The sequence below is a fragment of the Bos grunniens genome, chromosome 6 (genome assembly GCF_055505025.1).
Source record: "Bos grunniens cultivar Pamir isolate PY7600 chromosome 6, Bosgru_T2T1.0, whole genome shotgun sequence".
Classification (NCBI taxonomy): Eukaryota; Metazoa; Chordata; class Mammalia; order Artiodactyla; family Bovidae; genus Bos; species Bos grunniens.
The window spans coordinates 1,755,456-1,780,995 of NC_141170.1; the positions used below are offsets into that span (position 1 = coordinate 1,755,456).

The following is a 25,540-nucleotide window of genomic DNA, read 5'->3' on the forward strand; positions in this document are numbered from 1 at the left end:
TGTGGAGACAGGTCCTGGTTGTGCTGTGCTTTGTTTTCAGTCTGCTGGTGGATACTTGTGTTTGCCTCCCTTTACTTTCCCATCGTAAACTCTCCAGTGAGTGGCCTCACGTGTCTGACGTTTCACACGTAGGCGGTTTTGTCCCCAGGAGGGTCACCAGCAGTGGCTTTCCCCAGTCCGAGCGTGGTGGTCTCCCCTGCTGTCACAGGGGAGAGCTTTGAAGTCTTGCCAGTCTAATAGGTGAGAAATGGTAGCTCTGTGAGGTTTCCGTTTTTATTTCACTTTTTATGGGCAAAGTTAAGCTTTCTGTCATAGATATTTAAGGGCTGTGTGGGCTGTTTCCTTTTCTATCTAGTGTTTGGGTTTAAGAGTTCTTTAAACAAGTCCTTTATCAAGTATGTGATCCACAAATATTTTCTTTTGGTCTGTGATACGTCTTATTAGTTTTTTTTTTTCAGTGTTTTTGAAAAGCAAAAGTTACTGATTTTGATGCATTCCAGTTTATCAGCTTTTTCTTTTATGAATCATGCTTTTGATGGCATATCCAAAAAACTTTTACCTAATACAAAACTATTTTGCTGTGAAAGGTTTGTAATTTTAGCTCTTGCTCAGGTCTGTGGTCCACTCAGCTCAGTTTTGCTAGTGGTCTACAGCGAGGGTCGTTTGATACCCAGCTGGCACAGCGCCTGTGTCAGAAAGACCACCGTCCCCGCTGCATCGCAGGGGTCGCTGGTTGCAAACCAGCTGGTGGCTGAGGGCCCACGGCCATGCCCGGCGTCCTGCCCTGTGGCCTCCGCACCCAGAAACCTGTGCTCTGCTCGACTGTCGCTGGATTGTAAGTTTGGAAATCAGGCAGGATCTGCCTTTCTCTTTTTGGGCCTCTTTCAAAATTGCTGAAGCTGTTCAGAGTCCTTTGCATTTCCATATGTGTTTTTTCCAGGTGGGAAAGTGAAAGTGGTTCAGTTTGTCCGACTCTTTGCGACCTCATGGACTATACAGTCCAGAATACTGGAGTGGGTAGCTGTTCCCTCTCCGGGGGATCTTCCCAGCCCAGGGATGGAACCCAGGTCTCCTGCATTGCAGGCAGATTCTTTACCAGCCGAGCCACTAGGGAACCCTGGGTTGGAATGTTAAGTTTTTTAGAATTAATTTTTATTAGAGTATAGTTGTTTTGTAATGTTGTGTTCGCTTCACATACATTTTATTTTACTGTTTTTGGGTAGGGGCCACACCTCATGGCTTATAGGATCTTAGTTCCTGACCAGGTATTGAGCCTGGGCCATGGCAGTGAAAGTGCTGAGTCCTCACCACTGGACCGCCGGGACTCCCCCATGTGCATTCAGGGACCACTGGTTACCTTCTGCAAAACACCTGTGGAGTTTAATGGAGGTTGCATTGAATTCTTGAGTATTTGATAGAGTTCATCACCAAAACCCTCTGGACCTGATCTTCTATTTGTGGGATGATGAGAATCAATTTTGGGAAAACAGACTTATGAACATTGCACGTGCTATTTCTTTCCATTTGTTTAGGTCATCTTTAATTTCTTTCTGTAATTTTTAAAAATTTCTAGTCCGTGTTTCTTAAGTTTATTAAGATTTTAGATGTTTTTTGATTGTATAGTAAAGGTATTTTCTAATTTTGGTTTCTTTCTCTTTCTTTAACATTCATTCTTTGGCTGAGCTGGGTTTAGGGCGGCACATGGGGTCTCCCATCCTCCTTGCGGCGTGAGGACTCTTAGTTGCGGCATGTGAGATCTAGTGCCCTGACCAGGGTTGGAACTCGGGGGCCCCCTGCATCGGGAGCACGAAATCTTAGCCACCAGACCACCAGGGAAGTCCCTGGTTTCGATTTACAATTGATTGTTGGTAATACATAGAAATACAGTCAATTCTTATGTATTGATTTTGAATTCTGCAGCTTTGCTAATAAACTTATTTGTCCTAGAGTGGTTGAGGTTTTGTGGGTTTGTTTTGGGGGTTTTTTTGGTAGATTACTTTTGGGTTTTATACATACAAAATCGTGTTGTCTGTGAGTGAACAAGTTTTCCTTCTTCCTTTACAGCCCGGATTCTTTTAATTTCCTACTCTTGCTTTATTGAGCTAGCTAGAACCTCTAGTACAGCATTGAATCGAAGTGGTGCAAGCAGACAACTTTGCCTGTTCCAGGCGTGGGGGGACAGCGTTGAATCTTTAACCAGTAAAATACGATGGTAGCTGTCGGTTTTCCTTAGACGTCCTTTGTCAGCTAAGGAAGCTATGTCCTACTCCTTGGTTTGGTTTTTTTTTTTTTTTGAGAATTTTATCGTGAATATTCATTGGGTTTAAGATGCCTGTTCTGCATCTCTTGAGATGTCCCTGTGGCTTTCATCCTTTGTTCTGTTACCAAGTTGTATCTCATCAAGGAATTTTGAACCAATCTTGTGTTCCTGGGATAAATCCCACCTGGTCATGACCTATAGTCTTTTTTTTTTTTAATACATGTTGCTTGACTGGTTTGCTAATGTCTTGTTAGGATTTCTATATCTATGTTAATGAAGGATATTGGTCTGTTGTCTATGATGTCTTTGAAACTCAGCATTAAAAAAACTTAAGATCGTAGCATCCAGTCCCATCGCTTCATGGCAAATAGAAGGGGAAAAAGTGAAAGCAATGACAGATTTTTATTTTCCTGGGCTCCAAAATCACTGCAGATGGTGACTGCAGCCATGAAATTAAAAGATGCAAAGAGTCAGACACGACTTAGCTACGGAACAACAGCAGCAGCAGCAGTGATGTCTTTGCCTCAGAGACTGAGCTGAGGAGTGTGTGTTCCACCTGTATTTTCTGAAGGAATTCGTCTGAGATTGATATTTCTTAAATATTTGATGGAATTCACCAGTGAAATCCCGTGGACCTGATCTTTTTAATTAAAATTTCGTTTACTTGATACAGGTCTGTTCAGATTTTTTATTTCTTCTTGGATTGAGTTTAATGATTTGTGTCTTTTTAGGAATTTATCCATTTCATCTAAGTTGTCTAATTTGATGTCTCATGGTTGTTTATTATCTCTTTTTAGTTTTGTGGAGTCTGTAGCAATGTTAATTCCTGATTTGGGTAATTTTATTTACTACTTTTTAACTCCCTCAGTCACTCTGGCTATATTTTTGTAAATCAGTTTTTTTTTTTTTTTCTATTTTTCTTTTTTTTGTTTCATTGATTTCTGTTCTGATCTCCATTATTTTTTTTATATATTCTTGGGGTTAATTTTTTCTATTCCTAGCTTCTTAAATCTAAGGCTGAGATTACTGATTTTAGAGCTTCCAAATTTATTAAGACTTGTTTTATGGCCTAACATGTGATCTAACCTAGATGTGCACTTGAAAATTGTGTTCTGCCCCTCTTAGGTGAAATGTCCTGTAAATGAAACCGGTCAGATTGATAGCGTTATTCAAGTCTTCTGTATCCTAACTGATTTTTTATCTAATTCTAAAAATTACTGAGAGAGACATATTGAGGTCTTCTGTTATAACTTTTGGATTATCTATTTCCTTTTTCAAATCTGCCAGGTTTTGATTCATGCGTTTTGGGACAGTGTTGTGGAATGTGTATCCATGTAATTATTGTTCTGCCTCCCTAATATATTGGCCCTTTTGTCACTGTGAAGTATCTCCCTGCTGTTATTTCTTGTCTTAGACTGTTCTCTCTAACATTAATATAGCCATTCCAGCTGTTTTCAGGTTGCTATGTGTATGTTTTATAAATTTTTGTCCTTTTAATTTTAGCTTCTTTGTGTCTTTTTCTTCCAGCCTTTGAGCTGGATCTTATGTGTGTATCCTGCCCCTCGGTCCCCGCCTCTTGTTGGGAGCGCCCCATTCACGTCTAACACAGCTGCTGGCGGTGCTCCCGTCTGCCGCTGTGCCGGTTGTTTCTGCGCCTCGTGTTCTTCTACCTCTGTCTCTACTTCCTTTTTTCATATCAAACAGAATTTTAGTGTACCAGTTTTAATTCTGCTATTGATTCTTGAATTATGTTATTTTTGTTTTGTTTTTTAGTTAGTTTTTAAAGGGTGTGGGGAGTTGGGGATAGGAAGATCCCTGGGCAGGAAAGCTAGACCCCTTCTGTTCTTAAGTAGAAGTTCTAGCAGGTTTGCATGAATAAACGCTTCTCAATATGTTTTTTTCGTTTGGTTGATTTCCAGAGCCTCAAAACGATTGCCTTTGACAATTGTGTTCAGTTTTGCACTTGTTTTGAGGGAGAAGAGTCACCGACTGCTTCATTCCACCTTAGCTGGAAGTCCTGTCTCTGGTGCACTTTGAAGAACCTCTGTGTAGCCATCCGTTAAGCAGTGTGAGCCCAGCGGAGCATGGCACCAGTGGTCTCCTTGTCCTTGGTCCCAGCTCCCTCTCTCCACTCTGCCATCTTGCAGTCTCCGCGGCCCTGCTCACACAGGCGCGGGATGCAGACGGGTGAGGCTGCCGCCCCGGCAGGCACCCAGCCGGGGTGAGGTGCGCACGCCTTGTCTCTCCAGGCCTCTTCAGTCCCAGTCCTGGGGGCCCTCGTTCAGCTCGCAAGGAGGGACCCGTCTACCCGGGGTGTCAGGACGGGCCCCGCTGCCTTTGTATTTGCTGTGTGGCTGACTCGCATTCAATCCATATCGTTCTTTGTTTCCCTAAATACTCAGTACTCACTTACTAAATACTCTTTTTTTTTTTCTTTCCCTTTAGGCAGAACAAGCTCCAAACACTTGTGAATGTCATGTTTGTAAACAAGAAGCGTCTGGATTAACGCCTTCAGCAATGGCCGCTGGTGCCCTGCCTCCCGGCCACCAGTTTCTGAGCCCCGAGAAGCCTGCGCACCCTGCGCTGCACCTGTACCCCCACATCCACGGGCACGTGCCCTTGCACGCCGTCCCACACCTGCCTCGCCCTCTCATCCACCCCACCTTGTACACAGCGCCCCCCTTCACACACAGTAAGGTGAGTGGGCAGACAGGGCCGGGGCGCTCACGCACCACTCAGACCTCTAGATCGTGTTTAAACAGACAGACCCGTAAAGTGACGGCTGTGTGGGGCAGCAGCCACGCTCATGGGAGGGTCTGCGAACGTTTCCTTTTACTGTAATATTGTGACCTCCTGGAGTTTTGAACCTTTACATTTGTAAAAACAGTCGTGGACGTCATAGTTCGTTCCTTGGGAATTGACCAGGATGTGAAGAGGTTTTCATGTGGTACTGGCGTAATGGGTTGAGCTGGGGACCACAGGGCCTCTGCCCACCCAGAGAGCAGCCCAGTTCTCCAGCTTTTCGGGGCCTGGCGGTGGCGGGTAACACAGCTTGAACGTAACGTGAGTCCTCTAACACTGGCCAGGCTCCGCAGGGTCTTAAATGACAGTCCTCTTAAAGGACTGTTATGTAGAAAGGCACAAGCTTGAAGGAGGGGGCCCTGGGCACCGTGCAGCAGAGGCTCGCCAGCAGGTGAGTGGGGGGCCGGGGGCAGTCAGGCGGGCCTGGCAAGACGGGTGACGGCTGGGAAGGGCGGCACGCGCTGCCTCCCGTCAGAGCCTGAGGCGCGTGCTGCGCCCTAGACGTCGCAGTGCAATCGTTAGGTTTGTCTCGTTCTTCGTACCTTAGATAGCTTTGCCTCACTAGCTGTTTTGAACTTACTTTTATTGATTCGGGTCATAAATTTTAATTTTTCATCAGTTATTCTGGCTAATGTTATTAGCTCTAATCAGTCAAAAATAGAACTCTCCCCAGACTCTACTCATAGACAGTGATTCTCTAGTGTTCGAAAGGGAGCATGTGGCGTGAGAGGGACTTCCTCAGGCCGCACATCACCCCTCACTGGGGTTTGCTGTTTGTCTGCTGGGGAGGGTGCCGGGTGATAATTGTTGGTTTATTAGAGAGCATCCTCAGTTTGTTATGTTCTGTGATGATAAGTGCTTGGTAACCACTCAAATTTAGGCTTAAATTTTATTAGGTTGACTGTTGCTTCCCCGATAGCTCAGTTAGTAAAGAATCCGCCTGCAATGCAGGAGACACCAGTTCAGTGCCTGGATCGGGAAGATCCCCTCGAGAGGGGATAGGCTACCCACTCCAGTACTCTTGGGCATCCCTCATGGCTCAGCTGGTAAAGAATCCACCTGCAGTGTGGGAGACCTGGGTTCAGTCCCTGGGTTGGAAAGATCCCCTGGCAAAGGGAAAGGCTACCCACACCAGTATTCTGGCCTGGAGAATTCCATGGACTCTATAGTTCATGGGGTCGCGAAGAGTCAGACACGACTGAGCGGCTTTCTCTCTCTGACTCATTGCTCAGTTCAAACACTTAATGACACCTTTGTTAATCGGGTCGTTCTAAGTAGCATATTCATGTTTACATTCAAGGCCAGGCTATTTGGACGGTCCTCCCAATCCTTCACCCTTTTCCTCAGGTGAGCATATGAGTTTGGAAGCTGTTTGCTCCTTGTTCTTACCTAAATAGAGCTCCATTTCCTAGTCCTAGGGAACCACCTGGAGAAGAGGGTGTAGAATGTTCTCTCATATGTTCATGCTGGTAGAAATTATTCAAGAATTAATTCCTAAAAATCTTCAAGTGAAATAGTGAAATTTATTATTCCCACTCTAGTTAAAACTGAGTTTTCCCCTGGATCTTGGCCTTTTCTCAGGGTGTTACCAGCAGTGTATAGAAGGATAAAGGAGGGGAAGCATCATCTGGGTCGCAGTCTGTCTCTGTTACCACTGAACTGTAATCCAATAGGTGGATGAGAAAGATTCATGGGTTGAAGAAACTGCAGAGGAGCAGCTGTGAGGCTGTGTTTTAGCCACTTACTGTTAGTGCCAAGATTATTCACTGACGCAATTAAAATATACACTAGCTGGGTGCCATTTTTATTTGGAAAAACGAGATGCATTTGACAGCATACTTGGTTTGTACCTGGTATAAAAATGTTTCTCTGCATAGTCTCACGTCGTCACTTACCAGGTTTTGCAAAGTTACTGTGTGTTCTTTGAGTTAGTCTGACTTAGTTGAGTGCTGTGGCGGCATCTGTACCTAAATGCACAGAGCGTGCCCAGCCCTACAGGAGCTGCTGGAGGAGGACCCAGCTGTAGTGGAAGGACATGGTTGTCCTCAGCTCCGTCAGAGCAGGTTTCTCAGCGAGATGCCTGCCCCACACAGGCAGGGGCGGCCCGAGTGTGGGCAGCCGTGCCCGCTGAGGCTCTGCTGACCCAGTCCTCTTCCTGCGGCATCAGGGCCTTTAGGGATTTCTGCTCTGGTTAGCTGTCGCCTTTAAGACTGTGTCACTCTAGTTGCAATCTTTAATTCATGCTTTTGCCATTGTGGATAAATAGTACCTAAAACGCTTGGAATGGGTACTGTTAAAATTTTATTTTCTTGAGATTAGAAAGACTTGAAAACTATTTCCATTTTCAGAAGTCTTCATTACCACTGATATGTTTGTAATTTGTATGTTGAGTAATGTTACTTAAAAATTAAAAGTACTTGCAGGAGGTAAATACAGTGATGAAATACTGAAGAAAAAAATTAAAACTAAGTGACAGGAAATTTAGTTTCCAAATATTTGGGCGTTCTCTAGCTGTCTCTCTGTTGCTGGTTTCTACTTCAGCTCCGTTCTATCTGAGCGCGCACTGTTTCTGGTCTTTCGGGGTTGCCTTGTGGCCCAGGGTGTGGTCCGTCTTGGCAGATGCTCCGTGTTCCTCAGGACAGATGGTCTGCCGTTCTGTGTGCGGCAGGCAGCGGCTGGCTGGCGGTGTGGGGTCCAGGTGTGTTCTTGCTGGCCCCTGCTGCCCCTATGCCCTTGCTGCGGAGGGTGGTGGAGGTCTGCAGCTCACGGCGGACCTGCCTGCTCTGCGGCAGGCCTGGCAGGCTTGGCCTCACGCAGTTTGGTGCTCTTCTGTTAGATGCTTGTGTGCTGGGGGTTCTCATGTGTCCTTGGAGGGTTGCCCTTCAGTCACTAGGGAAGGCTTCTCGCTCTGAGGTCTGGTCTGCCCACTGAGGCTGCCTGGGTGATTTGCCACTGCTGCCCACAGCAGGTGTCTTGTCGACAGGCATCGTTGGATCCTGGGGCTTTGGGGGCTGGGGGAAGCTCTTGTTCTTTAATATATTCTGATGATCTCGGCATTTTCATTGGTGTATTTATTCCGTTCACTTTGATTTTTTTTTAATGTGTTTGGATGAATACCCATGTTTGTAACTATTTTCTATTTGTTGTCAGAGGCTTCCTTTTCTGCTTTCTGTACTCTCACTTGAACGTTTTCTGATTCATTTTATTTCCTCTTAGCGTATCAATCACACCTCTTTTTCCGTTTTAACGGTTGTGTTAGAAAGCACCTTCTGACTGAGCTAGGGCCGCTTCCAGCGCTGCTCCTCCACTGTGTGCAGTTGAGCTGCTTATAACAGATTGTTCCCAGTTCCTGCTTCCGGTCCCTTGTGACTTGCAGGCATCATTTTCATTTATCCAATATTAATCACCCGGTACATTGTTGCTATTATTACTGCAAAGTTTTTTTTTTTTAAGATCAATTAACAGAAAGATAAGAGATTTTATTTTCCTGATGTTTATTCCTTTTCCATTGCTCTCTCTTCCTTTATGTAGATCCAAGTTTCTGACCTATATTATGTTCCTTCTTCCTGAAGAAAATCTTCTAACATTTCTTGCAGGGCAGGTCTGCTGGACGTGCATTCCCTCAGTGTTTCTTTGTCTGAGGAAGTCTTTATTTCTCCTTCACTTTTGAAGGATAATTTCGCTGGATACAGAATTCTAGGTTGGTGGTTTTTCTATTTTTTCCTTTGAACACTTAGAACCTGCTTAACCCCACTCTCTTCCTGCCTGTGCCGTTTAAGTGAGATGTCTTCTGTGACTGTGTCCCTTGCTCTGTAGGACAGGGTTTCTTCCCCTCAGCCCACCCCTAGGCTGCTACCAGGATTCTGGCTTTGGTTTCCTGCAGCTGGGATGTGCTGCACCCGGATAGGGTCTCGTGAAGGTCTTGCTGGTGCCCTCTGAGCCTCCTGGCCTGCTCTGGTGCCGGTCGAGAGTTGGGACGTCCTTGGCTGCCACTCCTCCAGGCCTCCTTCCTGTCTGCTCTGCTCCTGCAGACCCCAGCCCCGTGCGGAACATCTTTCGAGAGGGCCCCAGATTCTTGGACAGTCTGTTCTCTTCTTTTGTCATTGTTGGTGCTATTTTTTTGGAGGATTTTGTTTGTTTAAATTCTTATTTCTCTTCGCATCTCAGTTTGAAAAGTTTCTCTTGTCGTATCTTGAGGCTCGTCGATTCGCTTCTTGGCTGTGTTCAGTCTACCGAGTCTTGGTTTTTCTTTCCACGTTTTTTATTTCTAGCATTTCTTTTTGACTCTTTCTTAGAATCTCTCTGCTCACAGTACCAATTTGTTCTTGAGTGCTGACCGCATTTCCTGTTAGAACCCGCACAGGAGAAGTTTCGGGTTGCCTGCCTGCCTCATGGTCTCCCTGTCCCCTGCTCTGCTGTCTCTTCCTGAACCTCTGACCAGACCTGCTTTTCATACCTGTGGTCCCTCCCAGCCTGATCATCTTCTGTTCTGAGAACTCCTTTCTGGATCACTCTTCCAGTTTGGTGGTTTTCCTGTTGTGTCTAACCTACTCCTTGAGTTTTTAACCCTACTTGTAATTCCTATTTCTAAGCTTTATTTTTCAAAAGCGTTAGAACCTCTCCACGTTCTCTTGTTCCTCGATCACCTGTTCTCTCATCTCTCCTTTCTGTGAGTGCGTCACACATAGTGACTCTGTTTGGATGAAGCTGTGAGGCTCTAACCCTTTTTATCGTGAGGTCATGCATGCTCAGCAGACCCTGAATGGGGGTGCTTCCTTGGGAGGGGACCCCACTTGCTGGCGTGGAGGTGCTGCTGGTGCGCTGGCCCCCGGACCCTCCAGCTCCCCTTGTCTCTGGCTCTGCTTCCTCCCGTGGGACAGCAGGGCCGTCCGCTCGTCTCTGTCACCGTGGTGCACACGCCCGCAGGGCGCCCGTCCCTTCTGCACCTCCGCTGGGGCCGGTGTTTCTTGCTGTGTTCTTACCAGTTCCTGTGAACGGTTTCCCTTGCTTTCTCTGTAGCTCAGCACCTGGTTACAGAGGTGTCCTGTGCCGTTTGTCTGGGATCTGGGACATGTCTCCCCTCAACGGACAAAACCCAAGGAGAGCGGGGGAGGACTCACCACCTGAGAGAGAAGAGCCCGCGGCCATGGCGCCTGCTCCTCCCCTGCCGCTGGCCTGGGGCTGTGCTCGAGGCCCCCAGCTTTAAGTGCTGTGTCCTTCCTGTCTGGAAGATGTGTCAAGAAGCAGTTGCCCCATTAGGACGGGGCTGGAGCGCAGGTGGAGCGCTGTCTCGGGCTCTCCACAGGAGCACAGGGGTGACCTGCAAACGGTCGGTGAGTTCAGTGCATTGAGGGAGCCTGGTGACGGGGCTCCCACACCGCTGTGGGCGTGCACACCCCTCACCCCCTCACTGGGTTCCTTGTGTGCAGCCACTGCGGACGTGGCTCGCAGAGTTACACGTGGAAAGAAGTATACATTCAGTTGGAGTTTGAGGAAGGAAAAGACTGCATGGGGAAGAGGGACATGAATTGATTGCCATTTGCAGGTCATGGTGGGACCTGCAACCTGTATTTATTTGAGTTCACTTCTTCTGAGCTGAGAAACAGCAGAAAGAAGGTGGTACTCTGTGGCAGGAGCACCGAGGGGCCTCTCAGGAGAAGCCCAGCGGGGAGTGACTGTCTCCCCTGCTTGCTGGGCACCCGGCGGCCCTTGCGTTCAGGCGCTGGGTGTTGGCAGCAGCTGCTGCCCACTGCTCCCCAGGCACTGGGCTCCATGCAGGGCAGGCTGGGTCTCACAGCTCTGCATAAATTCAGAAGTGTGCTTGGCTGAAGTCATCAGTTAGTGTGTCTGGGCTTCCAGTTAGAGCAGAATTGTGCTTCCTTGTGAATCAGTTTTGTCTCAAAGTAAAGAATGCATCAGAACTTCTGTGAATTACAGCCATGTGGATTTGTATAAAGATTAAACTCAGTGCTGTAATATAATAGCATTATCACACGTGCTTTAAATCGTTCATGTTTTTATGGTGGTGCCCCCAGAGGGTCTAGGTGACAGGTGCCCCCTCTCCCTGGGCGTGGGCGGGCCTCCTGTGCGGATGCCTTCACCCAGGTGCAGCTTGGTAGCTGCGGACCCCTGTGCCCCTTGGCCTCCACCACTGGACCTCCTGTTTTGCATAGATGGCCTTCTGAACCAGACATACAGCGTCACTAGTTTATGTCTCCAGTGTAACAGCTCCGTGGTTACAGTCCTTACTCCACTCAGCATTTGTTGAACAGCAGGCTGTGCCAGGCCCTGTGCTGCGTGCTAGATAAAGGAAAACAGTACCCCAAGCCCTTGCTTTCAGAAATCTCATCGTCTAAAGAGAAGACAAAAACCTGATCAAATTTGAAAACTCAAAACGCCATGGCGTACCTTGATAGAAATTGTAGACGCAGTGTAGACAAATGGCCCTGAGGGGAGACCCCGGCCCCAGAGCCTGTGGGTGGGCCTGCAGAGAGGTGACGCGGGGCAGAGCACTGATGGCTGAGCAGAAACCAGAGAGGCGTGGGTGGCATATGGTCCAGGCCTTGAGCGGATGCTCTCGGGGAGGCGGCGGCGCTCGCTGTCCCCGGGCTCTCGAGGGGCTTGCCAGCGTGCAGCGTGAGTCTGCGTCCTGAGCCGGCCGGCCCGACCACGGGCACAGGCTGGCTGTCCCACCTGCCGGGGCGGGCTCTGCGCGCCCCGGGGCCTCCAGCACTGAGGCCTCCCATTTGACCGGGCCTCGTGCTCCGTCCCTGCTCCGTGGAGACTGCCACCTGCTGAGAGTTTCCTTGTCCTTGCCCTTTGCCCCCGAGACTTCCTGCCAGGTCAGCAGGTCAGGCTCCCGCCGAGGTGCTGGGGGTCTGGTCTGCCCTACTTCCTCCGCTGTCAAGTCCCGAATCTGCTCCTGCCTCACCCTCCACCTTCATCTGCCCGAGCCCGTTGAGGGTCGGTGGTGTGCTAAGCTGCTCAGCTGCCCGAGTGGAAGGACCCCGGCCCCGGCCCCTGAGAGGGCAGCAGCACCTTGAACTGGGCTGGGGGGGGCTGGCTTGTGTCTTGGGAGACCCCCCCCCTTAGCGCTCAGGAAACACTTGCTTCGGGCCAGGCGACACTGAATACTCCGTGCACAGTCTGGTTTAACGCTTACCACGTCCCCTGGAGGGGGGTGTTTCCAAATTACAGATGAGAAAACTAAAGCTCAAAAAGATTGAGTAATCTGCCTGAGGTCACACAGCTAGGAGAGGGCAAGCTGGCCCGTGAACCCCTTAGCCCGTGCAGCCCAGAGGCTGGGACCGGAGGAGAGTTCAGCCCAGCTCCGTCCCTGACGCGGCGCCCCCAGGAGCGGGGCCACAGACCCTCCCTTCCTCCCTGCCTGCCAGTGCTCTGCCTCGGCCCCCACCCCACCCCCACCCCACACCCCCGTACTAACAGCCCCGGGGCACCCTTGTCCTGCTGTTCCGCTCCTCTCCCAGAGCGCCGCAGGCCCACTTCTGCACCCCGCTGACCAGACCGCCTCACCCCGCTGCCTCAAGCCCTCTGCGCCCCCCAGCCCCCCGGGATAGAAGGCACACGGGCGTGTCTCTCTGTGGCCCCTCAGCCCGTCGGGTTCTCCCTTGTGCTTGGACGCCGGCCAGCCCTGTGCTCTGGCCTTTCCCTTCCCCACTCTGCCCGGCCTGGCCCTTGGGATTCTGCTCCTGGGGGTCCTCCCCAGTGCTCCCTTTCCCCGCCACTGCGGAGCTGAGCACACTCACTGCTCACATCCATGTCCCAGGGGGTATTCCCATGCACACCCGGGGGGGGCCGGGGTGGATGGCGTGTGCTGGTGTAAGCGAGATGCGGGGCGGCAGGTCCAGGCTCCAGGGGCCCCGCCCCCAGACACCTTCCATGATTGGAGGCAAGGCAGTTGCGCCACCAGTAGGTTGGAAGTGAGTCTTGAGTGCTGACGGGGAGAATCCTGGACTCGTGGGCTCGCTGGGGCGGGCCACTGCAGCCTGGGCGCTGTGGGGTGAGAGGAGGGCAGTGACGGCCTCTCCAGGGCGTGGCAGCTCGGCTGTGGCGGGAGGCTCACCCCAGGCCAGCAGGGTCGTGAGCTACAGTTAGGACGTTCTTAGGAGTAGACACCATGAGCCACACGGTGGGCCGAGCAGCAGCTTGAAGTCTGGGGACCAAGGGAAGACCGTGTGTCCAGAGGCCAGGTGAGCGGAAGCACAGGGCAGGCCACACCACGCGCGGGACTTGGTGCTCCGTCGGGGTGGGGAGCCACCGGCCCAGCCTGAGCTCGGAGCGCCACGCTCACTCTCAAGTTCCACGAGCCCGCTCCAGCCGCGCCGAGGGAGGGGCGTCGGGCAGGGGCACGGCTGTGGGCTGGGGCCGCCCAGGTGTGCAGGGGGCAGCTGACGGCCAATCAGCCCAGAAACATGTGGGCAGGGCTCTCCTTCCACACCTGGGAGGGTGGGCTCAGCTCAGTGTCGAACCCATCTGTCCCCACACTTCTGCACTCTGCCCAGGTGTGAGGGAAAGGGCCAGAGCTGACCTCTTATCAGTGGCTCCACAGGGACTTTTGACTGGTGATTTGTAAAACGTCAGATGAGAGTGGGCCATCGGAGCAGACCTCGTGCAGATGGCCTCGTCTAAAGCGTGACTCAGGAGCGGCCCCTGGGCTGCCTCCGTGTGTGCGGTCAGCCCCTGAGCACCAGCTGCTCTTCCAGCCTGCGTCTGCTGCCCGTCACACGCGGCACCGGGTGTGATCAGGTGCGCCTTCCGTGAGGTGTGTTCCCTGCACGCCTGTTCACGGCACGCGTGCCCCCCAGGTTTCAATGATGACTTGTTTGTCTGTAGTTTAAATCCTTACGTAAACAGAATATTAATTTTGATATGTGATTAGAACATTTTTTTTTGTAGGCTTTACCACCAGCACCTGTTCAGAATCACACAAATAAACATCAGGTATTCAGTGCATCTCTTCAAGACCATATTTACCCGAGCTGCTTTGGGAGCACTCCAGAGTGGACTAGTTCTAAGTTTATAAGTCTTTGGGGATCAGAAGTGATGAATGATAAGAACTGGAACCCTGGCACTTACTTGCCAGATACAATTTCTGGTAAGGAACTCGTTAAACCTTCGTTGGAGTTTACAGAGACCTGAGCTGAGCCGATGCCACCTGTTGCCACAGCTCCCCAGCAGGTCCCAGGCCGCTCCTTCCCCTGGCTTCCACTGAGGGTGGCAGGCCCCCACCCCGTCAGGCTGCTGGTCAAGTCCCGCTGCACCGACAGAGCCGTGCAGGCACTGGGCTTGGCAGCTGGGAGCCTGTGGCCTCAGACATTGGGTCTCCCTGCCCCCGGGCTGCGGAGCGTCTGGGCTCCGGGGCGCGGTGGTCAGCTTAGGTTCCCTAGCAGTGGTGACCACCAGAGCTCGGCCCGGGCAGCGGGGTGCTGTGGCTTGAATGCTGTGACTTCCGTTCCTTCCTTTCCCCCTGCTCTGCCCCTACATGGGCCCTGTCCCTGCTAACAAGCACCTCCCCATGGCCACCTCAGCTGCTGAGGCTCCGGTGCCTTCCTGGCGGGACAGGGCGCAGATGAGGGCTGCCCGTCTGCCTCGTCTCTGTCGTCCATGTGAGGACGGCCCTGGGGGCCCCAGCCCAAGCCCTGCATGTGCTCGAACAGCAAGCTAGGCTTGATGTCTGGTCTGTGCTTGGAAAGGGTTTCTAGCTGTGTGACCTTGGGCGAGTTACTTAGCCTCTCTGGCCTCAGTTTCTTCATCTTTAGGTTAGACATTAGAGTGCTAAGCTCAGAAAGTGGTGTTAGACATTGAATAACTTTGGGAAAGCACCCAGCATAGGAACCGGCACGTAGTAGGTGCTCAGTCAGCGTTTCTTAGATGCAGACCAGCTGGCGAGCGTCGTCGCCGGGGACCGCTAACCCTGCAGCCCCCAGTGTTCGTAGTTCAGTCAGCAGCTGCTCTTTAGATTTGACCAAAGCCTGTGTCTTTTGGAAGCATTAATTTTCCCGTTCTTCTCTGAAGGGAGTGACTTATTAGGGCCAACACTCTCAGAAGCAAGACCTGAAGCTCCTCCGCCTCCATCTGGCAGTGAAACGGCTGCAGTTTCTGATAATAAAGAGAAAAAGGGTGCTGCGAAAAAGAAGTGTTTGTATAATTTCCAAGACGCTTTCATGGAAGCAAACAAGGTTGTGATGGCCACGTCGTCAGCCACGTCCTCCGTGTCCTGCACGGCCACCACGGTGCAGTCCAGCAGCAGCCAGTTCCGCGTGTCGTCCAGGAGGCCGCCTTCCCTAGGTAAGGCCGCCCGCTGGCCGGGCCCTGCTTCCCTAGGGGGCCCCGGGCTTGGCTGTTGCCCAGCGCCTCGGTGACTGCCTCCTCCTCGGCGTGCCCAGAGGCGTCAGTGTAAGTGACACCCACAAGTGCCCGGGCCCAGGGAGCGTGTCCTCTGGCCGTGACGAGAATGTTGCTGTCACGCTGACCCCTGGGGCTCTGCCACGCTGCGTGCCACCTTGGCGCTCTCCGCACCGTGTGCTGTGAGAGGAAGAGGGCACTGCTTTCAGAACACGGAGAGAGGGATTTTCAGTCGCCTTGAAGCAGGAGCCTTGTGCGGAGCGAGCCGACAGGGTACCAGCCCGCCTGAGGTGTTGCCCTGCCGCTGTGCGGGCCCCTGGTGCGGAGGTGGTGTCGCCGCCGCCCTGATCTGAGCCCAGGGCAGAGCGGGCTTGAAGGCGACGTCAGAGGCACACGGGAGCAGGACCAGGGAGGCCTCGTGAGCCAGAGTTAGGGCTGTGTGGGCATCGAGAGGAGTAAAGGAGGGGATGGCAGCACCCAGCCAACGTCTCAGGTCCTTCGGGGTCCTCAGGAAAGGGAGCTGGGGGTCGGGGGCTCTTAGGGTCAAAGCTCACTGCTGCCTCGGATACACAACCCATGCGAGCAGAGGCCGCTCCGCGCCCACCCAGAGACTGCCAGGGAGGCGTCCTCACGGGTTTCAGACGTGGGGTCTCTGTTTGGAGATGGCAGCAGTCCCACTGTCTGGGCGCCGTGCTCACGGGTTGGCTCCGCCGGCTCCTGCACGCAGACTGAGGTCGCCAGGCTGCCGGGAACTGGTGCCTTAGGTGCCCCTTGGGGTCAGTGGGAGGACCCTGCACCACCTTCACAGGACTCATGCCCCCAGCGTTTCTGAGTCCAGAATTGTGGACAGCTGGCCTCAGCTCAGGAGAGGTCAGAGTTGCGGAAGGAAGAAAGGAAGTTTAAAAGACCCTGGGCTGGGGGAGAAGCCGCCAGAGGCTGTGGGTGAGGCCTGGGTGGGCTGTGCCTGTGACGGTCCGCCGGGGGCGCTGCGTCCGCAGCCGGGCTGCCGTGCTGGCTTCCCTGCCGAGACGCGTGTTCTCAGGAGCCCGGGCCACACGCCCAGGGCTGAGCAGCTGCCACCCCCACATCAAGCCACGGGCAGGTGTGTGTGGGAGAAAGTAAACGTAGCAAAGCAGTGGTGAGTCTCAGATCCAGACGAAGGGCAAGTTTTCTATAGAGTGGAACATTTTCGGACCAAAAGTTGGTTTTCAAAAAAAAGCAGCTGGCAGTGAGAGAAAGGCCGCAGGCAGTGACTCCAGCATCTCTGTCGCAGGTGACGTCTTTCACGGCATCAACAAGGAAGACCACAGGCACGGGGTGCCGGCAGCCCCCAGGAGCAGCCCCACGGGCCTGGCCCCGCTGCCCGCCCTTGCCCCCGCCGCCCTCTCAGCAGCCTCCACGCCTCACCTGGCCAACATCGCAGCTGTGTCCTTCCCCAAAACAGCTGCCTCCCCCGGCTTTGTGGAGTCGCTCAAGAGCTTCTGTCCTGCTCCCGTGGCCCCCCCGCCACCCACCACCGATGGCTCTGTCAGCGCGCCCCCCAGCGTCTGCAGGTGAGCCCCGCCTGGCGGGGAGGCTGGGGCAGTGCTCCCTGACCCCCCAGGACGTGAGGGCAGGCGCCTTGGGCGTTTGGTACATTAGGCTTCCCAGGTAGAACTGGTGGTAAAGAACCTGCCTGCCAGTGCAGCAGACCTGGGTTCCATCCCCGTGTCGGGAGGATCCCCAGGAGGAGGGCATGGCAGCCCACTCCAGTATTCTGGCCTGGAGAAGCCCATGGACAGAGGAGCCTGGTGGGCTGCAGTCCATGGGGTTAGGGAGAGTCGGACACGACCAAGTGACTTGGCATGCACGCAGGAGCACAGAATAATACGAGATGCTCGATAGGTTTAATGAAAGACTGTTTTCGTTCCCTTTGAACTTGCCACCCGCCCCCCCCCGCCGCCGCCCCCGACACACACACCTCCAGGAGGAAGCGGGGGTGAGGGGGAGGGACGCGTGTGGACCTGACGAGCCCCGCCAGGTGTGCCCCTCACGCCACGCCGCCTGCGGGGGCCCCTGCGGGGCAGGCCGCTGGCTGATGGGCCCTGCGCGGTTTTGCAGTGACCCTGATTGCGAAGGGCATCGCTGCGAGAACGGCGTGTACGACCCGCAGCAGGATGACGGGGACGAGAGCGCAGACGAGGACAGCTGCTCCGAACACAGCTCCAGCACCTCCACCTCCACCAACCAGAAGGAGGGCAAGTACTGCGACTGCTGCTACTGCGAGTTCTTCGGGCACGGCGGGGTGAGTGCCCGCGCCCGCGCCGCCCAGGCGCCTCGGGAGCGCCGGGGCTGCAGGGGCCCCGCTGCGGCCAGCTCAGGGTTGCCCGACGGGCGTTTGCAAACTGCGCATTCCAATGAGAATGGTAAAACACACAAACCACTCTGCGAGAATAATACAACAGGTTGAGTTCAGGGGATGGTTATGTGTGTGTGAAGCTTTATTTGCAGCACAGTTAGTAATAAAGTCAGGATCCTGTCTGAAATAGCAGTTCCACTTCCGGGTTGTACTTGTCCTACAGAAATAATGAAAGATACTTGCCCAGAGTTAGTTATGAGTATTTTATCTCTGTATTTTGCATTTGATTGTGGTGTTTAGAATGGCTGATGAAGTCAGACCTACTGCCGACCCAGGCGTGGGCACTGTTGAGTGTGCACACGTGGACGGCAGCCCCGCGGGGCTCTGTGTCACACATGTGCTGGGCTCGACGGCGCGGCCCGGTGAGACGTGCACACCACGCTGTGTCCGGGGCGGCCTGTCCCTCAGGGGCAGGTGTCGGGCACGCTGTCGGGGCGGGCAGTGGAGGAGCAGAGAGCGGGAGCCGTCTGTCGTCTTCTCCGGACGCACTTGGGTTTAGTAGTCGGTGAGAAACCTTTTCACCACTGGAAAGGAACCCTGCGAGTGGATGTGGAAAGAGAGTATAAACCCATTTATTGCCGTGAAAAGATAGTTAAGCTCCGTTACATCACAAGTGCATCAGCTGGTATGGATAATGGTTTCTTTTTAGTTTGGAAATAACCGTTGGGTGCATAGTTGCACGTCCTCCGCCAGGTTTTCCCTGAACCTATGGAGCTCGACAGGTCAATGCCAGGATACTGCCTTTGGGTAATTGGTGATGAAAGGCTTCTCTTTTTCTTGCCATTTTTTTCTTTTATTTGTTTTTCCTGACATACATGGGGTACTTAAGTAATAAGAAAAAATTCTTTTTTAACACTGTGGTCTGAAATCTGTCATATTTACAGTCATTAAAACTTGAGTTTAGTCATGTTTTCGTTTGTCTTAGCCTCCAGCCGCACCCACAAGTAGAAACTACGCGGAAATGAGGGAAAAGCTCCGTTTACGGCTGACCAAGAGGAAGGAAGAGCAGCCTAAGAAAGCGGACCAGCTCTCAGAACGGGAGAGTGTGGTCGACCATCGCAGGGTGGAGGACTTGCTGCAGTTCATAAACAGCTCGGAGACCAAGCCCGTGAGCAGTACGCGGGCCGCCAAGCGCGCTCGGCACAAGCAGAGGAAGGTAAACGGCGGGGCAGGCCTGGGGCCGCGCAGGCCCCCACGTTGCTCCCGGAGCCCCGGGGGCCTCCACCAGCCTGAACGGGAACCCCGTGTCCCCCCCCGAGCCATGGTCTCACCAGCCCCAGGTCCTTGTGCGACAGCGGGCCGGCCCCTCTGTCTGTTGACGGCACGTCTTGCCCAGGAAAGTTGAGACAGGAGCCCTTGGTTGTTGAGGGCAAGGGGGCACTGTGGGCTGGTGGAGACGGCGCATAAGGGGTCGTCTTTGCTCTGCGCTGGCACACCAGCGCCGTGCGTGAAGGGAGTGGCCCTTCCTGTAGTTGCCCTGCCTGCCCACTTCTCTCGAGGGCCTTCCCGGTGCCCGACTCCTCGAGCCCCTCAGCAGGTGGATGGGCTGTGCTCGTGGGGGGCTCATCAGGCTGCAGACTCTGACCGTGGGCTGAGTTGCTTTGGGAGGAGCTGACGCCCCTGTGAGGGATAAGGAGACCTGCCCACCCCGGGTTGGGCCACTTGTGTGGTGTTTGCTTCCATTTTCGCTCGCAGCGACTCGGAGGCGGTCGTGATTGCACGGTGTGGGTTTGCTGCTGGCGGCGTACCTCCCAGTCCTGAGACAGGCCTGGGTTGACCCCAGGTCTGATGAGGGCCTTGGAGGGACGGGCCTGCTCCTGACGCAAACCTGGTGTGGGAGGCATGTCCTCTGCCCTGCGGCGCTGCGGTGTCAGGGTCCCAGGGATCCACTTTCTGCTGGGTTCCCTGAAGCCTCCACTCAGGCAGGTGCTGTCTGGGCTGGCCCCGCCCCCGTCCTCTGTTCCTGCCGGTGGCCTGACTCCAGATGCGGCTGCAGGCCCTCCAGGCTCGGCGCAGGCTGCCCCCCGCGCCCACTCACCTGTGCATGTCCACCCGGCTCCTTGGTTTTCAGAATGACCCGGGTCGGGCGCGCTGTGGCTGCCTCGTTGCGGGGGCACGCGGTGCCCTTGGGGCCACTTGGGGGCGCTGTCGGTGCCGCCTCCAGAACGCCACCTCCCTGACAGAGGGAGCAAGGGTTTTGAATGATCTTTACTTGAGATTTTTTGAAAATCTGTCATTGAATTTTCAGCCTAATTTTATATTTAAGTTTTGTAGAAAGACGGGTTGTCTGTTATAAATATCGCCTTCTGAGATACTGTGAGGCATGCTGAAGTTTGGAAGAACCTTTGCATTTTCCCAGCACAGGCCTCCCTGGAGCCCGTGATGGAGGAGCTGTTCTCTGTTCTCTTACTGGGTGTTCGTTTGCTAGACAGCAGGGATCTTTTTCCCTTATGCTCTTGGAATGTGTGTCACTAATAACACAGTCTTCACCTGAGATGAAAATTAATTTCCTGCCAGTTGGACGGCAGAGACAAGCATTGTCGCGTCACGTTGAATACTTTAGAAAGTCGTTTGCTCTATCACACTGGTGAACACAGGTTGGAAATGTTACCTGCTAGGATGGGAAAAAGAATTTCTAGTTCCTTAGCACACATTTTCTTGTGTGTCCTTGTGACCCGCACAGGTGCGTCAGCAGGGGCTTCGCTGGATGGGCTTGGCAGCACCTGCGAGGCGCCCGGTCAGTCCTGTGCTGGCAGCTGCATCCTCTGCCCGCTCCTGGATGCCGAGCCCATGGGGGCAGGGGCGCACAGCCGCTCTCACCTTGGCCTCTGCTCCCCAACCCCCGACCCCCCGGCAGCTCAGCCTGTGGGGGCTTGTTCCCCGTCCCCCCTGCGTGATGTGGGTGTGCTCTGAGTTTTGGGCCTGTTACAGGCCCTTTCAGAGTTCATCGTCTTACGTGGTTCACCTTCTCAGGCCCCCGGTTTCTCTGTGTCTCACGCTGCCTTCCCTTCCATCGCAGCTGGAGGAGAAGGCGCGTCTGGAGGCGGAGGCGCGGGCCCGGGGTCACCTGCATCTGCGCGAGGAGCAGCGGCGGCGGGCCGACGACGAGCGGCTGACGGAGGAGCTGCAGCGACTGCAGGAGCTCCAGACCCTGCGGGCCGTGAAGAAGAAGAAAAAGGAGCGGCTCGGGAAGGACTGCCCCAAGTTGGACATGCTCGCCAGCAGCTTCCAGGCAGCCGCAGAGTCGGCGCCTGGCGCCGAGACCATCCACAACGGCTCTCTGGAGCCAACCGAAGACCCCGAGACCTCATCCCCCTGCCCTTCCAGACATGCAGACCACGCGGGCCCGGGGCCAGGGGCCGACCCCTCCAGACACGCGGACCCCACCGAGCCTGTGGACGCCAGGGAGGCCAAGCGGCTCCTGCCCAAGGGGATCAGCGGGGAGCAGCCAGAGCCGCTGTCCTTCCTGCTGGACATGGTGCATCACCACAAAGGGGGCGCCGGCCCACAGAAGCCGCGGCCGGGCAGCAAGGCCGCCGGCGAGCCGGCCAGGAAGCCCGGGGAGTCCCCCCGGGCCCCAGAGGGCCCGGCCAGGCCCCGGCCACAGGCTGAGCCCAAGGCCAGAGTGCTGGAGCTGCCGCCCCTGGTGGGCCACCGGAGGGAGGAGACGAAGGTTAACAGCAACAACAACAACAGGAAGCAGCTGAACCACGTCCGCGAAGAGAAGCCGGGCCCAGGCCCCGCGGAGCCCCCCCTGCCCAGCGAGCCCCTGCAGAGCGGCAAGCCGGCGACCGCGGAGTCCCCGCAGCCCAAGGGCCGGGGCAGGAAGAGCAAGAAGAAGAAGGGGGAGCGTGCCAGCAGCTCCATCGGTGAGTGCGGGGGTCCCCCACCATCGCCCCCAGCCGTGCAGCCCATGGGCACATGCTGGCTTCTGCCTCGGGGCCGCTCTGCCAGCACAGGGCCACGTGGGCACCGTTGCCACGTCTGGTTGTCGTGAGGTAGCCTCCCAGCCCCCCAGCTGCAGGAAGAGCACGAGGACCCCACGCACCCCCAGGTCAGCGGTCACACCGGGTCCGTCCTCCTGGCCTCCCGACTGTGTTTCTGCACCAGGGGAGGGTTGTTTTGCCGTTTTCCCTTTATATGTCCCTGTGTGTGCTTCCTTCAGTGAGGGCCCTCGTTTCTGGACCACGGGACAGTGGTTAGAGGCAGGGAACCGACGCCGCACAGGCCATCCTCTGCCTCGGAGACCGGAGCCTCATTCCTGTTGCTCTGTTTGTCCCGTAGCGTCCTTTAAGGGAAAGCTCGTTTCTCCTGATGTGGGGCCCTCCCGGGGGCCCCTGTCAGTTCCTCTCTTTCTCAAACCTCGCCTTTCTAAGGAGTGCGGCCCATCCATGTTCAGAATGAATTCTTTTTTAGAGTCATTTCAGTTGGGTGCCGTTCCCTCACAGCGAGGCTCAGGTTGTGCATTGTTAGCAGCAGTGCTGTGTCTGCGGGCGCAGCACAGTCAGAAGGGCACCGTGCCCGCCTGGCGGTGACCCTGGTCCTCCCTGGGGACCACGCCTCCCCGCCTTTGCTCAGGCCCATTGTGTCGGGGGCAGACGAGCCCCGTGTGGGGCATCAGGCACTGGCCCGCTAGTTTGAACGTCCATGGCCAGCAGCCCTCGCTCACCCAGACAGGTCATTCAGGTGCTGTTTGTTTCTTTCTTTCTTCTGCATTTCTTACGCGGCGTGCTGCAGGAAGGGCCGTTCTTCTCCCCTGGGTGTTTTCTGCCTTTTCTTCCGTGTTTTTGTGGCGACTGTCGCAGGAGTCCTCACCTGGTGCTGTCGGGGGCACCCCTTTCCTAGCACTCTTTCGATGCCCCAGATTCAGTCTGGGGGCCCCTGGAGGAGGACCCCCTGTGCCCCGTCGCGCTGTGTGCTCCCATATGCCCTGCTCAGACATCCGGCTCGGCGTTCCTCTCTCTTCCAGCTCTGAGACCCACCCAGGGGGCTGCTGGCGTGTTGCTGGCAGGACTGAGGAGGGCACATGTCCGCCACGCAGAGCCCTCTGTGTTGCGCTTACTGCGGCCGCTGCGGCCGCCCGCACCGGCGCTGCATCCCCTGCAGCCCCTTCCGTTTGCACAGGGTGTTTCCCTGCTCTGGGCCTGGGGGTCCGTGCGAGGTGGGCTCGGAGCTGCCCGCACGTGCAGTGGGCCCCAGATGGTGTGCTGCCTTTGAGGAGTGCTGGCTCGGGCGCCGTCCAGGCAGGGCGTGGGCTCATGCCCGCCCTCCCGAGAGCGTCCTGTCATCGGGTCCCGGACGTGGCCCATCTGTTAGGGGTTCTCGTGTGCCTTTTCTCTGACTGCAGCGAGGTCCTGTTTTTAAGGGCTCTTTCTACATCTTTTCGTGCATTTTCTGCTCATCTTTTTCTCATCTTTCAGCTGGGTTGTGGTCTTTTCCTCCCTTGTTTAAGAGTTCTGTGTGATGGGGGTGTTCGTCTGGGGCCACGCTGCCTGCTGCAGGCGCTTTGCAGGGTTCTCGTGGACGCTGGCTCTGGCTGTGTGTGCCTGCTCTAGCCTTGCGCAGGTTTCCCTGGTCACCTCAGTGGTCAGCTCACTGCTCTCTCGTGGTCTCGGGACTTCGAACATTTACTCGGTGTGACTGTTCGCACTAGCACTGAGGTGGCAGAGGAGTGCCCCGTGTTTTTCTAGTAACGCGATGGTTTCACTTTTTTCGATAGTCTCCCAGATAGGTTTATTTGGAGTTTATTCTCGTGTGTCGTGTGATGCATGAATCCAGTTTCGCCCTCACCTGGATGCACCAACAGCAGCTCCTGGAGAGCTGCTCTGCGGGGCCGGGCGCTGCCGCGGGCCTCTCTGGGCTTCTGCCTCTTCCCCCTGCTTGTCCGCGCGCCCTGGGCACGCTGGGTGAGCTGCTGCAACTGCTTCTCTCTCCTCAGAGTCTTTTCAGTGTTTTCTTGGCTGTTCTTTCGGGTTTGTATTCCCATAGGAACTTTGGTGTAAATGTGCCTAACTCCCTTGGAAAAAACCCTCGCTTGTATCTTTATCGGTACTGCATTAAATTTATAAATTAATTTAGGGAGAATTGATTTAATGATGACATTTGTCCTTACCAAGAACACGGGGCGTTTTTCCATGTGTTCAAATCCACTTTATCTCTTTTTGGAATGTTTTAAGTTTTCTGTAATAGGTTTTTCACATTTCTTATTGAGCTTATTTCTAAGTATTTAATCTTCCTTGCTTTTAATTTGAATGAGCTGTCCTCTGCCATCTTATGTTCTAACTTTGGACCATCCGGTGCGGTAGCCAGGCATGTGTCACCCCTGAGCACTGAGATGCTCCACGTGCAAGCTGAGGGGATTGTGAGCGTGAACTTACACACCATTAAAACCCAACATGAAAAAGCGTAAGATGCCCCTATGTAATTGTCACATTGATTACCTACTGAAGTGAGCGTTTGCGTACGTTTAGTTAAATACGTATTACTGCAGCGAATTTTACTTGTTTCTTTATCCTTTTTTTAACGTGGCCCCGGGAGACTCGCGCTGTGTCTGTGGCCCGCGCTCCTCCGCCTGGTCTTTGGGTTCATGTATGAAAACCGCTGCCTTCTGCTCCTTAGCTTTCCGCCTTCCACCCTCGTGAGTTCCTTCAGTCTTGTTGGTTCTCTCAGGTTTTCTGTCGTCCGTTTGCAAATAGAGAAAACTTTACTTCTGCTTTTCCAGTTCTTATGCCTCATTTTCTCTTACGTAATCGCATCATTCATGAACTTAAGGGAGACATCTGGTGTCTCTATGTTAAGATTTTGGCTTTAAGGTTCATATAGTTCATCGCGTTAAGAAAATACCCAGTAATTCCTACTGTAAAAAAATATTTTATCAAGAGTGAGCTGATTTTTGTCAGAGGTTTTCTAGCATCTGTATAGATTAAACATGTTTCTTCTTAGACCTGTTGCACTTCATAATGATTAGGAAGGTTTTTTTTTCATTGTCAGTATTCTTGAGAAATTCACCCTCCACTGGGACTGCTCAGGCTTTAGTGATTTGAGAGGAACCTCGCGTGCAGCCCCCTGGGCTTGGCGCCTTTTTTCTGGGGTAGTTTCCTGATAACATTCTCTCTGCCCTCTGTGGTAATTGGTTTTGTTTTTTAATTGGTTTGTCTTTTATGAGGTTAATTTTTGTAAACTGTGTTTCTGTGCTAAATTATCAGTTCGGCTACTTTTCCAGCCTCGTTCCGCAGACGCCTGCAGAGCACGTGCCTTTTGCTCTGTCTTGTTTGCTGTTAGCTGTGCTGGGTCTGTGCTGCGGCACCGGGCTTGCCCCGAGGCATGCGGGATCTTAGTTCCCCGACCAGGGTTTGAACCTGCGTCCCCTGCATTGGAAGGTGGATTCTTTACCAGTGGACCACCATGGATGTCCCCAAAGTACATTCTTTTTAACAAATTTATTTTAATGGTGGTTTTCTTCTCGTCATTTCCTATATTGTATGTTTGTGCTTCCTTTCTCCGTACTGTGTTTGACTCTAAAATAGTTTATCCATATAATGTTTCTTTAAAGGCTCTTGATTTGGTAATTAGGTCTGTTTTATTCTTTCCTCTGCTGCCTTAGTTTCCATTTTTATCTTTTTTTCCTGTGCTCTTTTTTGTTTCACTTCATTGTTCTTTACAACTTTTGCACTTGGAATTGAGTTCATTTCTTTTCATTCTTTCAATGTTATTGA

The 25,540-nt window shown here is 53.7% G+C and overlaps 2 protein-coding genes across 13 annotated transcripts in view; one reads left to right on the forward strand and one right to left on the reverse strand.

Annotated features, from left to right (window-relative positions):
• FAM193A (family with sequence similarity 193 member A) overlaps window positions 1-25,540 on the forward strand; it is a 146,817-nt gene that overhangs the window by 108,923 nt on the left and 12,354 nt on the right. For 9 of the 12 annotated variants that reach the window (XM_086404521.1, XM_086404522.1, XM_086404523.1 and 6 more), the window contains 7 exons: window positions 4,706-4,957; window positions 13,979-14,177; window positions 15,098-15,370; window positions 16,701-16,980; window positions 17,528-17,711; window positions 18,751-18,981; window positions 20,845-21,694. In XM_086404521.1, coding sequence (XP_086260647.1) covers window positions 4,706-4,957; window positions 13,979-14,177; window positions 15,098-15,370; window positions 16,701-16,980; window positions 17,528-17,711; window positions 18,751-18,981; window positions 20,845-21,694 — 2,269 coding nt within the window. Of the gene's footprint in view, window positions 1-4,179; window positions 4,487-4,705; window positions 4,958-13,978; window positions 14,178-15,097; window positions 15,371-16,700; window positions 16,981-17,527; window positions 17,712-18,750; window positions 18,982-20,844; window positions 21,695-25,540 lie in introns of those variants that run through there. The other 3 variants (XM_086404531.1, XR_015165068.1, XM_086404530.1) reach the window with 3 other exon arrangements.
• TNIP2 (TNFAIP3 interacting protein 2) overlaps window positions 17,887-25,540 on the reverse strand; it is a 57,452-nt gene continuing 49,798 nt past the window's right edge. The window contains exon 6 of the mRNA XM_086404543.1: window positions 17,887-18,362. Coding sequence (XP_086260669.1) covers window positions 18,321-18,362 — 42 coding nt within the window. The 3' untranslated portion in view covers window positions 17,887-18,320. The remainder of the gene's footprint in view (window positions 18,363-25,540) is intronic.